The sequence below is a fragment of the Eublepharis macularius genome, chromosome 6 (genome assembly GCF_028583425.1).
Source record: "Eublepharis macularius isolate TG4126 chromosome 6, MPM_Emac_v1.0, whole genome shotgun sequence".
NCBI lineage: Eukaryota > Metazoa > Chordata > Lepidosauria > Squamata > Eublepharidae > Eublepharis > Eublepharis macularius.
Genome location: NC_072795.1, coordinates 109,813,722 through 109,832,395, shown reverse-complemented (window position 1 = coordinate 109,832,395; position 18,674 = coordinate 109,813,722). Strand labels below are relative to the sequence as shown.

At 40.2% G+C, this 18,674-nt stretch overlaps 1 protein-coding gene across 1 annotated transcript; it reads right to left on the bottom strand.

The window, feature by feature from the left end:
• Positions 1 to 1,110: 1,110 nt before the first annotated feature.
• On the bottom strand, positions 1,111 to 18,119 carry TFAM (transcription factor A, mitochondrial). Its single transcript, XM_054983130.1, has 7 exons — positions 17,925 to 18,119; positions 11,618 to 11,751; positions 10,519 to 10,589; positions 8,154 to 8,303; positions 5,173 to 5,268; positions 3,637 to 3,693; positions 1,111 to 1,827 (listed from the first exon to the last, which is right to left on the bottom strand). The coding sequence occupies exons 1-7, from the start codon at positions 17,984 to 17,986 to the stop codon at positions 1,606 to 1,608; spliced, it is 792 nt and encodes a 263-aa protein (XP_054839105.1). The 5' UTR covers positions 17,987 to 18,119; the 3' UTR covers positions 1,111 to 1,605.
• Between the last annotated feature and the right edge of the window lie 555 nt (positions 18,120 to 18,674).

Genomic DNA, 18,674 nt, shown 5'->3' with positions numbered 1-18,674 from the left:
AGTCCAGTAGCACCTTTAAGACTAACCAGCTGGGGGTCCTGTAACCCCAGGAAGAAACCTTCCCAGGACTAAGAAAAGCAGGGAAGATTGGCAATACCCATACAGTCCTCAGAAGGTTCTTGTACACTGGTCTTGAAGTCCAAGTAGGCAAGACAACTGAGCATGCCCCAAAGCTGTTTTTTAGCCTTGTAATCCCTTGAAGTGGTGACCTTCCCCCTTAGCTCTGACCTAGACTTCTGTCTCCTTCCTACTAACACAAGCATGCATTGTGCATGCAGGGCACCTCTAAACTCACTTTACTAGGGATATAAAGCCAAATCGCCAGAATGTTCCCCGCTGCAGTGGATGCTTATTCAAAAGCAGCAGAATTGTCCTAAATTCCTCACTTCTCCACTTGAAGTCAGGTCAGTACCTGAATGAGAGCCCACCAAGGAATACTGAGGCTATGTGGAAGAAGGCAATGGCAAACCACCTCTACTCATCATCTGCTTGGAACACCCCATAGAAGGGGTTTCCATGAGTCATTTGCAACTCAATGGCACCTTCTTCAGCATTTTAAGTGGCTAGTCTGGGCACAGTTAAAAATGCCCTCATCTGATGCCTTGAAAGCCTTGGAGTCTACAAATATCAGACTGGCACATCATAGGAGAGTAGGCGTGCCTTAGATAAGTGGCATTTTAAAATAGATCACCCATGCTGTAAGCTGAAAGAAAGGCCTTTATGCCCGTGCCGACTGGATTTATCTTTTTCTCAAGGTTTACCCTTGTCTAAGTACTCTTCTGAGGTTTCCAGGTAAGACCTCAGGTGAACTTGGTGCCTAGGAACAAATAAGCATTGTTAGTTTACATTTTCTGCCCTTACATGGTTCATAGATGTTTAATTTGATATTTAATCTTATATGGTTATTATTTTCACAGGTGGGTAAGCAGAGATGGGGCAAGATGTGTGGGATAGGACAGAGAATGGGATTTTCACTCCCCTGCTAATCCTTGTTTTTAGAATATATTGTACTTAAAAATTGTAATGCATTTTTGATTTTAAAAGATCCAACATAAAAATGGTCTTTTTTCTGTCTTGAATAAAATAAAGAAGAAAACTGAAGAGTTTTGTATAAAAGTCACTACATTTTTATTTGAACTATGCAGTATAAATAAAATGCATTGCTGGTAGATACATGCAAAAATGTAGACGAAAAGCAATTCAAAATCTGTATTTGGTAATTGTTAATTACATGACTGAAATTAACAAATATACATGCTTTTTTTCAATGACTATGCATTATTTACATGCAGCTGACAATCAAATCACCTGTTAGTAAGCAAAAAGATCGTGATTCTATACAGATAATTTTTTAACGAAAGTGTATTAATTTGAACGAGAATGCTTATTTACACATTTAAACAAACATCTCCTCTCTCATGATCAGTCACTGCATAAATTCTTGCAGTTTGATTTATCATAATGGACAGTTTCCCAAAATTTAAAACTTTATTGTTCAGTTTCTTTTCAAATACATAATCTCACCTCAACTCCTTTCCAGCCAAGAGTAACTTCTGGGCGTATTAATGACTATACTCAGGACGGACAAGTACGTTACTCAACATTTTATTCTTCAGACTTCTTCACTTTGGTTGCTGATGAGGCCACTTTTCTTCCCAATGGCTTCTTTAAATTTGATTTTCTTACAGTTTTCTTTTCCTTTGACATTTTCCTTCTGCTTTTGTAACGTACAAGATCTTCACGGCCAATTTCTGCCATATGCTCTTCCCATGACTTCATTTCATTTTCATACCGGATCTTATCATCTTCTGAGAGCTGATGATACATCTAAGAAGTAATACTTAGTAAGTGTTTCACATAGAGAAGCTGATTGTATGTTTTAAGGCATCAGAAACTCCAGAAACATTTAACCTAAATCTGAGGCAGAATTACAGACGCTTTTGAAGCATCTTGGTGCTCTCCACATATATAGCAAGTGTTTGCATACATTTGTTTCTCCAAAGGTGCTCCAAAGTGACTTAGGTGAACCCCTGATATTTGCCATGTAATAAAAACATGCATATTCTTTCCTATATGACAAGAGCATCCCTCTTAGGGTACAGCTGTCTTAAAAGTAATGCTGAAGCAGCTCTTGATGACAAGTTCCCATAATTTCTTTAGGAACACAACCAAGGTATTTAGACTTTTTAGAACCTGCTCACCCAACAAACTGATGGTAAAGCAAAGCCATTTGAATTTTTTTCAGCCACACCCAACAGTTAAAAACTGTCAATATTTTATATGAAATGTTTTAATGCTGTTATCCGCCCTGAGCCTGCTTGCAGGGAGGGCGGAATATAAATACGAAAAAATAAAATTAAAAAATAATATGCAACAGTATCTGAAGTGTCAATATGCAACAGTAAACACATTTTAACATGCATGCAAAGACTTTAGGCAATTTTTTTTCTTATTCAAACAGAAAATCTTAATACAAATTAGCTGTATCAACAGAGTCTCTCAACACAAAAGCAAATGTTGGTACCTTAACCACCATCATTACTCACAAGAACAAATCATTTAATGTTTAAACCCCTCAAACAATTTTTAAAAAAACAATGCCTCATAATGTCCTCACCAATTAACTACAACTTAAATGTATGACATGACATTGAACTTCCACGCTTTTGCCTGTGCATCAGGAGGAGAAAATTTTCTTGCTAGAAGTTTCATGTTCCCAATGGGGTGCTACTTTGGAAGGCCCTGATCTCCAGAGGGCAGGAAGCTTTGCTGAAGGGGGGTGTATGTGGGAACTTAAAAGACTCCATGTATGAGTGAACAACCACGTATACTGGTTTGGATACCAAGAAATGGCTAACAGGCAAAAGACAGGAATGAATGTTTGGTATGAAAAATCCCTGTATTTTAGAATGGTTTGAGGAGTCGTCTTACCGAAATTTCTCTTCAAGTGATCACATGCGCACCTGACAAACTATTAAAATTTTCAAGGCCAACATATATTAAAATTCCTCAAAACTGCTTTTTGAGTGCAAAGAGGGGCTATAGCAAATGAATTGACAAAGCTGCAATTGCTGCTCCATGCAAAATCTAATATCGAGCTTTTAAGATAACCATAAGAGCCCCGTGGTGCAGAGTGGTAAGCTGCAGTACTGCAGCCCAAGCTCTGCTCATGACCTGAGTTTGATCCTGGTGGAAGCCGGGTTCAGGTAGCCAGCTCAAGGTTGACTCAGCCTTCCATCCTTCCAAGGTCGGTAAAATGAGTACCCAGTTTTCTGGGGGTAAAGTGTAGATGATTGGGGAAGGCAATGACAAACCACCCCGTAACAAAAGTCTGCCAAGAAAATGTCATGATGCAACGTCCCCCCGTGGGTCAGTAATGACTCAGTGCTTGCACAGTGGACTACCTTTACCTTTAAGATAACCATGAAAAGAGAAGAAGTAACTTGTAAGACACAGGACAGATCTGCAAAATTACTCCACCACACAAATTTCAAACAGCCAAATATCTGAGCACTTTCTCAAAAACCTGGGTTCTATGTCAATTATGACTGTAAGAAAACTTCAGCTACGAAACTTAAGTGTGATGATCTCCAATGTACTAATGACCCGACTTCAAAGACCATTTTATGACAATACCTGTTTTTGAGAACTGGCCATTTTTTGCCATTCTTCAAATAGATTTTTCATCTTTCCCTACAAGAGAAAGAAAAATATCAAAAACATGTAGTTCTGTGAAAGAAATGTCTCTATCTGTAATTTGCTTCACAACTATATCCAGCATCAGCTAAAGCAGTCATCTCAGTGACAATATTTTGGGTTCAATGGAGTGCATACACAAAAACATTCATGCTGCAGTCCCCTCTTCCCTCAAATCATGAAATCTCAAAAGTTCTAATACTGGATGTTGGAGGACTCAAATGGACAAAACCATGCATGAACAGGGGAGAGAAGCTGCAATGAGAAGAGGAACCAGGCAAAACTGGCTTCTCCATTTTCCTGCATCAACAATGTCTTCACTGATGTAACAAATTCTGCTTAGTTCCTTGGGCCCCATGGTTGTGTCCCTGTGGGTCTTGAAGTGTCAGGACTGGCATTTTAAAGGTCTTGAGCTAATGCAGAAAGAGGTATGGGTGAAGAACCATATCCACTTTTATGTGCAGACTCTGTAAGATGCAAGCCATCATCTGTGAGGCAGTTAGAAACAGCAAGCAGATGACTGTTCCCTCATCATGGAACTGCTTCTCCCAGTAATATGCCAAAATCCAAACTGGAGCACTATTTGGAAGCAATGGAAGATCCGTTTTGGCTAGTTTTTTAACGGCTAGAAGACAGTTGGTAGAAGTAGATTGTTTTACTAAAACATTTATAACTAAGTTGCTGACCATCCCATGTTTTCATCTAAACAAAAGAAAGCAGTTACAGTGGCCATGCAACTTAAAAAGGAAACCTTCCAGCACTTCTGGTCCCAAAGATATATTTGAAGGAAATGGCAAATGCATTATTTCCATTGCTAAACAAGCTGCTAGTTTAGGATCACTAACTTTATGCATCTGGACTAGTGGAAATGTCAAAAACACAATTTGGAATTATGGGAGAAGCAATAAACTGCCCACTGTCAGAAAAGTAATTACCTAAACATAACTAAACATAAGAAAGCACTATTCTTTGACATTTACTTTTTAAGGTGCTGACTGGCATCTGGCTTGAAAAAAAGATAATTATTAAGGTTTTTGCACACGTTACTCAAAGTTAAACAGGGACACCAGGATAGAGGAACAAAATGAGTATCTACATGACTAAGACTATGTATCAAAGAATTGATGAAAAAACAAACTGTGATGCATGACTTAAGTTATCAGTGGCCTATTGAATTCTAAGGCTGCAATCAGAGGTCTTATTTAGCTGCAGTTAAATAAAAAGCCAGGTCACCCAGCTGGCTTCGAGTGGGTAATCAAACCTAGTTCTAAAGATTAGAGTCTCACCGCTCTTAACCACTGCACCAAACTGACTCTCTGTGTGCTGTAACAAGCCATATAGGGCCACGGTGTCTTCTGTTGTCAAAGCCCAGAAAATCTGAACAGTATCTTAAAACCACTGTATAAAAAATAGATAGTTTTTATTCTTAATACGGATATTATTTATGTTATTAGAACAACAGCTGCACTTATTTACCTGAATTGAGGCTCCTTTAGCTTCTTGGAAGTGTTCAGACACAAAAATATTGAAGGCAGTACGAGTTCTTTTAGGTTTTCCAAGCACTGTTAATTGCTAAAATAAGAGGACACCGGTAAGCATCTCTCTTGTATCATACTGTATCCAGTCAAAGGGTGACTAATTTATTACTTTTGGTGGCAGCTCCTACTGCCTCATGGGTGCTGCTGTAGAGCCCTCCCCAACCAAGCTAGGGGCTTTTAAATTAAAAGTTATTACACCCTTCTACGTTAAGTTGCAATCAAACAGCATTAACAGTTTTACTGACAATCCTCTACCTTTACTTACATTCCTCTACCCAGCCATTGCTTCCCTCACCACTCCGGGAAAATTTTTCTGGTAACAAAGATGGTCTTACCTTGGTAACTTAGCATTTCTGACACTCTGAAACATTTTATGTTGTTTGGACCAATATTAAATGATCTAACAAGCATGGAGGTATGGGGAGCTACCACTAGGAGAGGAATATTGCAAACCATCCCTTGAGTATGTTATTCTGAACAACCAGGGCTTTTTTTCAGCTGGAACGCGGTGGAACAGTTCCGGCACCTCTTGAAAATGGTCACATGACTAGTGCCCGCGCCCCCTGATCTCCAGGCAGAGGGGAGTTTAGATTGCCTTCCGTGCAGCTCGGCACCGAGGGCAATCTAAACTCCCCTCTGCCTGGAGATCATGGGGCGGGGCCACCAGCCATGTGACCATTTTCGCCGAGGGCGATTTAAACTTTAAAAAATTCCCCCCTTGTTCCAGCTGACCCAAAGTCATGTCATTTTGTGGTCCTGGGAGCGTGCGTGCGCTTTGCACATGTGGTATCAGGGGCACTACCTCCCGCCAAGAGTTGCCTCCTGTGCTGGCAACCCACTGAGTTCCACCACCTCTTTTCCCAGAAAAAAAGCCCTGTGAACAATCCAATTTACAAAGACATGATCTTTTTAAGTGGTTTTCCCCCCGTAGATGGTTGAATGCTTTGATTGTATTTAGATTGTTTACTTGTATTTGGATTGGCTTGTGGGTTGTCTTTGTTGTATGACATTTGTGTGTGTTAAATAAAAATATTATTTAAAATTAAAAAAGAGTATGTGATGAAAACCACACATGCAGCTTTGGATCTTGGCTTATATTTTTAAATTATACTCGTTTCCCAGGTAAGGAGTCTAAGACTTCAAGTCACAAACATTCCCCAAAATAATCACTTTTAAAAATACAAAATCTGCCCTTGTAGACAGATTAGTGCCCAACTCAGAGCAGTGAACAAAGTCAGTGTCATTATTATCCTCACAATACAGCTGGGGCTGAGAGGACTGGCTTATCCAAGGCCACCTGCTGAACTCACAGGAGTCAAAACAGCAGAGTGCTGATTCAAAGCCCAGCTACTTAGCCACTATGCTACAGCAGCTCTCCATTTGAAACTGGAAAAATTAGAGAATGATTTCTATTTTTGTGTGTAGGACAGCAATTGTATTATCCTTTTAGACCATAACAGAGAGGAAGTTATGTACAACTATCACAATACACTCTTTGTGCTCACCCCTTAAGAAAGATAACAGAAAGAATGCATAAACACAAATACCATAGATCTGCACCAAGTCTATCTAGCTAGGGACAAAACTGCAGGAAAACCAACTGAGATGGCAACCAGTTAGCTGCTGGTTCCTGACAAATTGTAACACTGCCAGTGCTCAACAGCCTCAAGCTCAATTGGAAGTGCTGATGGGGTCGGAGACTTCTGGGACATACTGCAGACACTCATGCTCCCTCCCAGCCCAAACAATGCTAATGCTCAGCATTTGTGCTCTCTAACCACCCTGCTTTTTCCCTCCTGGCAGCAAGGAGGCAGTGGTGGCAGCAAGAGGCAGCAGCCCAAACATTGCTGATGTTCAGCACTGACCCTTGCCAGCCACTTTCTTCTTTTCCTTCACTGCAGTCCCCATGCCAACCCTGACAAAGCATCTTATGGGTTGATTGGCATTACCAAAGGTAGCAGCTGAGATATCATGATGTGTCATCTTGAGATCACCTCCTTTTAAATTTTCAGATCTTTAAATTTGCCCTCACCCTTCCCCCACACTCCCAAGAATTTGTAGAAATATTCCTCCCATCTGAATATGGTCTTATTTTGCAGGTATTTTGATCCACATTCCCGAGGAATTACTCAGAATTAGTAAGTTAATGAATTTTTTAATTATCAGATTTGTTTCTTATATGGGCAAGCAAGATCATGAGCATTCTTATTTTATAATGTGACCTATTGTTTTTAATGGGCTTAGATCAGAGTAATCCTGTATTGGATTGAACTGTTACATTATTTCCAACAAACATAATTTCTAATCCTGCCAATGTATAAGAACTGTATTGGTTTTATAATGCAGCTACTTACTGAACTTTTTAGAAGTTATGGGTTGGATTCAAAGACTTTTAAGAAGAGCTCTTTCAACAGAACTTTCCTGCCTTCACCTCCTGAACTACTCAGTATGTTGTTTCCTGGGGGACAGGAGACAGGGCTTAGAAGGTGAAATGAGGTCTAAAATAGGAGGGAACCAGTGAAAATGGCTTCCTTCCTCTGCTGTCCCTTACTCCAGCAGAAAGAGAGATCTGGATCCAACCCTATACGATTTCGTGTCTCCTAATCCCTGAAACACAACAGCTCAAAGCTGGTTCCCACAATCCATTTTAACTCTGATACCAGGCTTTAAAATATACACTGTGTCAATTATGACTGCTGAATTAATGTATAATGTCACTTCTCTCTTCAATATACTCACAAACAACCAAGTAAGTTCTTTTGATGAAAAAAAGTTGAATATAACACAACAATCTTGCATACTATGTAACTAATGCAAGATGATTGTTCTGTATTAAGATACAGAAATCCTAATATAAAACTCATCTGAAGTATATATCATTCACTGTAATAATGAAAAGTTCACATTTTAAAAACTAACTCTTTTTTTCTTTGTTGCTCGTCTTTTTGCCACTTTCCTCCTTTTTTCTTCTTTCAAAGCTTCCTCTTGTGCAGGAGTTAGCTGGGCTTTGTATTTGGCCATTTGTTCTTTGTAAGCCTGCCTTTCAATCTTTGCAGCTGCTTCATAAGTCTAGAATTAAAAATATGCATAATCTTACCATGATTCATTGGGGAAGGGGACTTGAAAATTTGTTTTAATTAACATTTAACTTTAAACATTTAACAGGATTATACAACACGCTTAATTAAAGCAACTGTGAACTATACAGCATACTATTAGCAACTGGTTTTTAATAATGTTGAGTGAAGACTATCATTATATTACCAGCTCTGTAATACAATTACTTTCATAGTTAAAATTAACTGTTGCCTTAAATAATTGGCTGGTCAATTTCAACCAAAACTCATTTTTCTTCTTTTTGTTTAATAATTTCAGTAATTTCTAATTTGGGGAGAATTATTACTCAGCCATATGTCATTTACACTTGTAATAGCATGTCTCACATGCTATTTAACATCTACACAACTTATAGGAGGCAATGTCAGGTGATCTGGGGTAAGGTGCTAACAGTATATGGAAGACATGCAGGTCTATTTCTCCTTAACAACTGATTCAGGTGGCTCTGTGGAAGTCCTAACGTGACTGTGGAAGGCAGTAGGAAGGATAAAAAAAATCAATAAACTGAAGTTCAGTCCAGACAAGACAGAAGTCATCTTGGTCAACTCCAAAGCCACTTGGGGAACAGGTTGGTATTTGGGGGAATGCTGCTAGATCCTGACCCCAAGTTGGAGGCTCAGATCTCCTTCACAGCACATAGCCCCTTTTTTCATCTTCAGCCGATACACCAGCTATGACCATTCCTCAAAACTGTGATTTGCCACAGTAGTCCATGTGCTGATCATATCCATTTTAGATTACCATACACAATTTACGTAGGGCCACCTTTGAAAAATGTTGGGAAACTTCAGCTGGTCATAAATATGCTAGCCAGGCTACTGTCAGAGGCTGGATAGAGGTATCATATTACCTTGTGCAGAATACCTGGATACTTATCTGTTCCAGGGCACAATTCAAAATGTTGCTTCTTACCTTTAAGGCCCTAAACAACTCCACCTATACTGTCGAGCCTGTTAGATAAGATCCTTCTCTCAAGCCTTGCTCTCTGTGCCCTTGCATGCAGAGGTGAGGTGGGTGGTGACCAGGACTTTTTCAATGGTGGCACCTCCTCAAAACTTTAACTACAGGCTGGGTTGATTTTTAAAATTGTTTTTACATTCTCACTTCTAGTCTAAGGACAGTTTTGAAAATTGCTTTAAGCCAAGTGTTTTGTGCTATATTTATGCTCCAGCTAGATTTTTAATAGTTTAGTTAATTTTTAGCAATGTTTTGTTTTTATCGTATTTTACTTTGTAAGCTGCTTCAAGTAAATTCTCTGGACAAGCCATGTATACATTTCCTAGGTAAACAAGGAATAAGGAAACAGTTGTCTCTCTAGGGGTGTGTACTTTGGGTTTCCAATTCAGGAAAAATGCCCAAATTGGACCTGATAGGTAGAGATTTGGGTTTCCTGAATTGGGGCAGCTGGCCCCAATTTGGAATCCCTGAATCAAAGCTTCCTGAAGCGATTTGGGTTGCTTCAGGAAACTTTGGGGCCTTTTTAAAGGGCTCCCTCCCCCCAACCCACTTACTTGGGCATTCCCGGAGGCATCAAAGGAGCAGGCAGCAGCTTTGGCCTTCCCTGTTGCCCAGCTGCCTGCTGCGGCAATGGCGCGGGCTCCGGCCTTCTCACTGCCCAGCTGGCCGCTGCAGCGGTGTGAGCTCCGGCCTTCCCCACCACCCAGCTGGCCACAGAGGCAGTGGTGCGTGTGGTGGAGGCACGGGCTCCGGCCTTCCCCTCCACCCAGCTGGCCATGGAGGCGGTGGCTTTCCACGGACAGGTGAGGTGGGGGACGGTGGGGCTACATGTGGTGGGGGTGGGTGGGAGACAACTTCCCCCGAATCTTTACGGAGCATACCAAAGCGATTTAAATACCTGAATCTGAAGCAGCTTGCCACTTCAGCTTTTGGGTTATTACAAATCGTTTTCATGCCTCGGGTAAATTCAAAGTGGGAAACCCGAATTTTTTTGGGGTGCACACTCCTATGTCTCTCTACTGTAGGATTCTTCTTATCAGGCCAAACCCTACAGAAAGCATGTCTGTCAGAAAGTGGCAAAAGTATATGTGGCGAACATTCTTTGAAAAAGTATTATTATTTTTTCTCTCCAAAGCAGATAAATATTACTAGTAAAAATACAATAAAGTTCTCATCCTGTGACAAGAACCCAGAATAAAGTTATGCTCACTTGTTTGTCAGGTGATGGTAGCTCCCTCCAAGCATGTGCTATCATTTTTGTTATGTCCAAAACACTTACATCTGAAGAAGAAAAGATTAAACTACAAACATGAATATTCTGCCAAACTTAATGTTATGTTCTATTTTTTTCCTTGGTAGTCACAGTCACTTCATCATGCATATAGACAGACATTGACAGGGTCACTGACAGGTATGTTTATAAATGCTCAAAACAAAGAGCTGAACATCGGATTGTGACTTCAAGATCTTCCTCAAACAATACTCAAAACAACAGACAATGGAATTATGACAAATTATTAAGAAATAAAAATATACTCCTCTTCCAAATTCTTAACAATATTTATTTGTATATACTTTAGTTCTAATTCAAAGATAATGTTTCCAGCTCAAAGTGGCAAACAAAAAACAAGTTCATAATGAGTTATGCTTAAGCTATTTAAATTATGCTATGAGCTACTTAAGTCTTCTGCTCCTTTAGGTACCTCAGCTGGTTCTCCCTTAGTGCCCTTCTATGGTTAGAATTTCTGCAGAGGGCTTCCTCCAAAACATTTCCCCAGATCCAACATTCTGCCCATAACTGAAAAAGGCAAAAGAAGGTCTGTACTTGCTTAAGTTCATCTCTTGTTTCCTTTTCTTATCTCTGTAGGTTCCTCCCACTACTGAATCTTGTTTTGCACATGCCTCAGGGCAAGGACCTTCCTTTTTGCAGGGTATTCAGTACAACACCATATACACGTATGGCAGCGTATGTCTCATAAAACCTCCAATTTTGGGAATACACTACAACCCATTGGTTTTTCAACACTGACATCCTCAATGCTTTTGTATCAAAGCAAATAGTTCTATTGTTTTGCACCTAGTTAAGGTGTTTAGTATATAACATTTGGAATTATTTCCCTTTAATTTTATGGCCTCATTGGTGGTCCGAAGAGAAAATGTTCGAAACTGCTTCAAGAAATACAGCTTAAGTAGACTCCTGAGAGAGTTCTGGCAAAAAGTAATGCTTTAATTGTCTTTAAATATTCAAAGGAACACCCAATATTTAAAGTAAAACTTTGTGAAATTACATACTTTCGTGACTTACTTACCTGGATTTTGTTTCCTATAAGCGGGTTGCTGATCTTTATAAAAGCGAATGTATGCTGTCAGAGGCTGCTTTGGACGGTTGTCTGAACTAATATGTTTTGAAAACCACTTCTCCACCAAGCAGGTAGTACTACATCTTAATAAAAGCAAAATTATTAGTATTAACTTATCCATGTCTGACAGACTTTCAAAAAGAGGAGAAATTAAAAGTATAAAGGACAGAAGTTGATATTATTAATAAAAGACAAAAATTATTATAAAAGACAAACATTTATTGTGACAAGTAACATAATTACAAGTCCACTGCATGCCAAAGACTACCAAAGATCACCCATTTTAGCAATTTTGCGACAGTGTTAAAAAATGGCCAGAGTTCATCTTACAACAGAACTTCTCCTCAGTCCAGCTATTTTAGCACCAGACCATAAACAAAGAAAAAACAGAAAGTGATCTTGTGCATGAGGACCTGTATCAGCGGTATACCTGAATTATAGCAAGCCAACCAATCTGGCTCTACAATACTCTATTCAAAGTAATTGGGTGGGGGGAGGACACAGAGGAGATGCTTTTAAGAAAAATGAAATATTCAAGCTAGGCCAGGTAAAGAAAGTTGGTATTGATGAAATGCAAAACCCTATGAGCAGTTCTATTTTTGTAGAGCACTGGCACAATAAGTAACACAAAGCAGCATATATAGTTACTTAAGTCTTCTTTGGGCCATCCAATAATGACTGGGAGAGAGACATTAGAAAGGAACACAGAGGTCATTATTATTCAGAAGTGAGGAAGGAAGGTAGTGGTTGTAGAGCTGCCCTCAGCCAGTCATGAAGCTCGACCTGAAGCCAGCCAATCTTATTCTGCCTAACCTACCTCAAATGGCTTTGGAAGGATAAAACAGAAGAGTAGTTAAGAAATCAGTTATTGTCCTCAAGTGGGGGAGTGGTGGAAAAGCGTAACAGAAATATGAGATATCCCAACAGATCTCTTTTAAGTGGCAAACCAATACATAATTTCTATTGTATGTATTCTTGCCCACGCAGTACAGAATCTAGCCTCCAGCAATAGAAACAGGGTGGATAAAAATCAATGATTAATTTTTTTAAAAATCAGATTTTTAAACATTTTATTCGGATTTGTTTATTTAAATTGGATTTTTAATAAAATGCTTTTGAGGAAAAATTTATCTAAAGATAGTTTTCTATTTAAGATACATTATAGCAGAGTGGATTTGATTTAAATCAGGTTTTAAATCACTGGTCAGTAAGAGAAGATTTAAATGATGGTTTTCTACACAGATTCATTCTTGCTGGTATAATCTTAATATTTACAACCAGATGAAGGTTTCATTTTTAGAATAACAACTTTTCAGATTAGTTTTACAGTTATATAAAAAAATTACTGATTTGATTATTTCTATTTATTTATTTATTTATTTAATCACATTTCTAGACTGCCCTCCCTGTCAGACGGGCTCAGGGCAGTTTAACAACAGCTTAAAACAGTAAAAACATTATAAAAACATTAAAACATCATATCAAAACAATTAAAATTGGCGGGTATAAAATATTAAAATACAGCATTGTCCTGCATGGGTGGTGGAAGATCTTCAGTGGTATGGCCAGCGAGAGGACAGCCTAGCACCCACCAAATACCTGGTGGAACATCTCCGTCTTGCAGACCTGGCGGAAAGATAACAAATCCTGCCAGGCCCTAGTTTCCTCAGACAGAGAGTTCCACCAGGTTGGAGCCAGAAGGCCCTGGCTCTGGTAGAGGCCAGGTGGACCTCCCTGGGGCCAGGGGCCATCAGCAAGTTCTTAGTGGCTGATCAAAGTGACCTCCGGGGAACATTTGGGGAGAGGCGTTCCCGAAGGTATGCTGGGCCCAGTCCGCATAGGGCTTTATAAGTCAACACGAAAACCATGCACCAGACCCGGTTCTCAACCAGTAACCAGTGCAGCTGACGGAGGATAGGTGTTATATAAGCCATGATTGGTGCTCTGGCAACCACCCGTGCAGCTGCATTCTGAACCCGCTGCAGTTTCCGGATCAAGCCCAAGGGAAGCCCTGCGTAGAGTGAGTTGCAGTAGTCTAATCTGGAGGTGACCATTGCCTGGATCACTGTTGTAAGGTCGTGGGTAGATAGGTAGGGGACAAGTTGTCGAGGAGATAGAAGAAAGAGGATCCAACAACCGCTGCGACCTGTGCCTCCATAGACAAGGAAGCATCCAGGACCACCCCCAGGCTCCTCACTCTTGACACCAGCTATTAGAAACATCATAGATAGATAATTATGAAATCATTGCAAGGTGAACTATCTCCAGTTTAATAGGTTAATCATTCATATTTGGACAACTTTTCTGCTGTACTTTATTGGAGGAAGAAAAATAATTGTTACCTTAATAATAACAATTTAAATAGTTTTATTTAACTAAAACAATAACATTATAGCATATGTATTCTTGTATTTGCTTAAACATCCATGTTTGTTAGCTGATGTGGTTAAACAAAATATCTTTTTTTTTTTAAAAAATTAAAGACTATCAGCCCCGTCTACATATGAAAAACTTAAAATACTATCCTCTGTAGCTCACTCATCTTCATCTTCTTGTTGCTAAATACTTCCATAACAATCATTTTGCGGCAGCAGCTCTGAAAAGAATGGGTGGAACCAAGCTAATGCTCCCACAAGATGTTAGATGGAACTCTGTAGTGGGCTGTTTTGAGCAGTATATCAAGAACTGGCCTATTCTGATGACAGTTTGTGAACAAAATCGAGAGAAAATAGATGGCACTGTCACAGCCAAAATCCTCAACATTGGGCTTAAGAGAAATGTTGAACATATGCTGAGCATCCTGAAACCCATTTCTGAAGCTCTAAACAAAACACAGATAAATACTTGTTTTATTGCTGATGCTGTTGAAATTGGAAGGAACTGAGTGAGCACTTAAACAGAATTGCACACTGACAGAATTAAATTACAAGCATTAAAAAAATGAATGGGACAAGCACTGTCTCCAACTCATTTTCTCACAAATATTATCAATAACCAGTACCAGGGTCAATCTTTAAAGTGCTGAGGAAGACGAATTAGCTATGGCATGGGTATCCAGCTATTATCCATCTGTAATGGCAATTAAAATAAACTTCAGAGCTAAGGGGGAACCATTCAAGAAATATGTGTTTGCTGGTGATGTTTTAATGAAAGTCATACTAGTTAACTGGTGGAAGTCAGTTAAGCACTTGGATTTAGAGACTGTTGAAGTAATGATTTCACTTTTAACAGCAGTAGCTTCTTCTGCTGGCATAGAAAGACTATTCTGTTCCTTTGGACTCATTCATTCTAAATTGAGAAATCGTTCGGGACCCGATAAAGCAGGAAAGCTTGTTTTTCTTTTCCAAATTATGAACAAACAAGAAGATGAAGATGAGTGAGCTACAGAGGACAGTATTTTAAGTTTTTCATGTGTAGATGGGGCTGGTAATCTTAATTTTTTTTTAAAAAAAAAGATACTTTGTTTAACCACATCAGTTAACAAACATGGATATTTAAGCAAATACAAGAATACATATGTTATAATGTTATTCTCTTAGTTAAATAAAACTATTTAAAATGTTATTATTAAGGTAACAATTATTTTTCTTCCTCTAATAAAGTACAGCAGAAAAGTTGTCTAAATATGATTAACCTATTAAACTGGAGACAGATAATTATGAAATTATTGTGAGGTGAACTATCTATGATGTATTTCTAATAGTAATACCAAATCAGTAATTTTTTATATAACTGTAAAACTAAACTGAAAAGTTATTCTAAAAATGAAACCTTCATCTGGTTGTAAATATTTAGATTATACCAGCAAGAATGAGTCTTTATGTAGAAAACCATCATTTAAATCTACTCTTACTGACCATAGATCCAGAAGAGTTAGCCATGTGTTAGCTGTCTTAACAGTGCTATTGGACTCTTACTGACCAGTGATTTAAATCATGATTCAAATCGATTTGATTTAAATCAAATCCACCCTGACTAGAAATCCTTTTCAAACAGAATAATTAACTGTAACAAAAAGATAACACATAAGAGGCTCATAATCTGAACAACAAAACATTTATACTAGAATGAAAAACATCTGTGCTCCTAAAAATCTATATTTGACCATATTAACAACTACCCATATTGGGTAGTTAGAAGTAGCTGTATTAAAAAGTACCAAAACAAAATCCAATGGTTGCCTCTTATTGTGACCAACCGGGGGTTATCAAACACCCGAGGCAGTACATGTTAAAAGAGGGGTCAGATTCATGCAGAACTGTTACTTACTTTATACTTCCAAAATAGATTTATAATGCTATTATTGTTACCTACTTCTCCGTCACATCCCACGTATATAGATACCAGGATCTGAAGAACATGATTGCAACAGGCGTGACTTAAAGTTGGAATGGGAAGAAACAAGCCCTGTGGAAAACAGAGTGCTTCCTTGCTGAGCTTTAACACTGAAAAGAAGGCTCAAGCCTTCAAATGGTGGATGGGGCAGTCACACCACAGAACTTGGCAACTCTGATTAATATACAGAGAACATTAAATGCCAGCTTTGATATGGAGAGGGCATAACAATGAACACAGTAAGTAGAACGCTCAAAATAGAAGAGTGGCTATTGTCTACACAGAACTCTTGCGACACTTTACAGTATAACCAAATGTTATTCCAACTAAGTGTTTGCAGCTGGATGAATACTTGTCAGGGATGCTTTAGGCTGCTCCTGCATTGGGCAGGGAGTTGGGAGTAGATAGTCTTTAAGGCTTCTTCCAACTCTATGATTCTATAACTGGAATCCACTTCTTCAGATGCTATGAGTAAAAACTCAGCATGCAGTTAGATTTATTTATAACATTTACCTTTCTACCAAAAATAGGGTCCCAAAGTAGTGAACATTAAAACACTAAGAAACTTTTTAAAACAAGTTTTAAAATAGTGTAATAATTAAATAATCACATAAACACAACAAAAAATACAAAACATATGGAGGAAGCCACTATGTTACTGGTGAGGGAGGGGAGATATTACAGCAGGACTGGAGTCCAGTGGCAACTTAAAGACCAACAAGATTTTCAGAGTGTAACCTTTGGAGAGTCTGAGCTCCTTTCTTCAGACACCAGACCATGTCTGAAGAGGGGAGTTCTGACTCAAAAACTTACACTCTATAAATCTTATTGGTCTCTAAAGGGCTACTGGACTCAAATCCTACTGTTCTGCTCCAGACCAACACGGCTACCCACCTAAAACTATCCTTATAGAGAGGTACACCAGACAACAAGTCTTCTGCTGGTAGTAGGCAGCAATTGAGGGAAACAGACAAATCTCCCAGACAAAAATGTTGGTGTTATGACTGAGAAGGCCCTTTCTCAGGTTGCCACCTAGCCTCAGATGAAAGGGGCACCTAAAGATGACTGGCATGAACGAGTAGGTTCATTTGGGAGAAGGCAATCCTTAAGCTATGCTGATCCAAAGCCATAGAGGGCTTTAAATATCAATACCATCACCCTGCATTGGGCCAGGAAGCAAACTGGAAGCCAGGGCAGATAACGTAAGACTGGAGTGATACGGATCCTACAACAACAACATTCTGAACCAAGTTTCTGGACAATCTTCAAGGACAGCCTCATACAAAGTGTACTGCAGTAGTCTAATCCAACTGACACCAAGGAATGCACTACAGTGGCAAGATCTTTCCTACCCAGGAAGGGCTGCAGCTGGTATCCCTGGCAACTGCTGCCACCTGTATATCCAATAATAGGCCCGGATCCAATAGCACCCCTAAGCTATGAACTGCACCTTCAGAAGCGCAAGCTCTCCTAGAACAGGTTAGACCTTCCCCACACTATATAAATTAGGAGGATGACATAAGCTTGTGTGCGTGTGTATCTACTAGACAAAATGACTATTAGTGAGAATCCACTCACTGCATCCGAAGAAGTGTGTCCACGAAAGCTCATGTTAAAAGTATTTATTTACTTCACGTAGACATCCCCTTTCCAACCTAGAACATACTTATGTTAGTTTTTAAGTTTCCACAAGACTCCTCTTTTATTTCGCCCACGGGTCGCTCGCTACTCTCAATGCCTCCATCATACCCCAAAAACACAAGACTTCCTCCGCAGAGAACAAACAAGGAAAGGGAACCAGGAAGCAGGAGCGAGTGTTTGGATAAGAAAAGAGACGGGGAAACGGAAGCGTTTTTAAGAAACGGAGAGGCAGGGAAGGAAGATGAAGCGTCCCACCGAGACTTAGTTGTGGCGTTTTTACCTGAGAACGAAACGCGGTCCGTTCACAGCCGACAAGACACGGGTGAGCAGCGTGGCCGCCATGGCACCGTCCGGGATCTCCCGCAACAATCGCCGCCCCCTGTCCGATTTCTCCCTCAGAACCGCCACCACGCGCCACCAGCGCGGGGCATTGTGGGGCAGCGCAACGACCCAACGCGAAGCCGCCTACGGCAAGACACACCGCCTCCCAACGGCAAATGAGGAGCCAGCAGGAGCCGCTATGCGCACGCGCCCAAACCTCCCACCCGATTGGCGCAAAGAGCAACCTGCAGTTAAACAGCCTCTCCTTCCGGTTTCCTTTTCTTTTACCGCCGCCATGTGCGGGGAAGCGGGCGAGCTAACTGCTGTACTTCCCACCCTCTCTACAAGCCTCGGGGCAGTCCTGCATCGTTGAATTGGTTGCCCTTCCCGCTCAATTGGAAGGCGCACGCATCATCAAGGCGCACTGAGACTGTGACCCACTGAAGAGGGGGGAGGGACGCCTTAGGTCCCAAGATTTCCGGCTTGAACGCGCGCGCTTCTGTCCAAGGCGGGAAAAAGATGGGCGGCAGCGCTAGTATCGTGAGGACGCGGGAAGACACAGCCTGAGCTCGTCACTTGCCCCGCCCCCCGTGTCTGGGAAGGGAGAGCGACGAGGGTCTTGACGCATGCTCGCCGGACTAGAGCGGCCGGGAGGGAGAGCCGAAAGAACGGCGGGAGACTGAGGGAGTAGGCTTGGAAGGCACAGGCT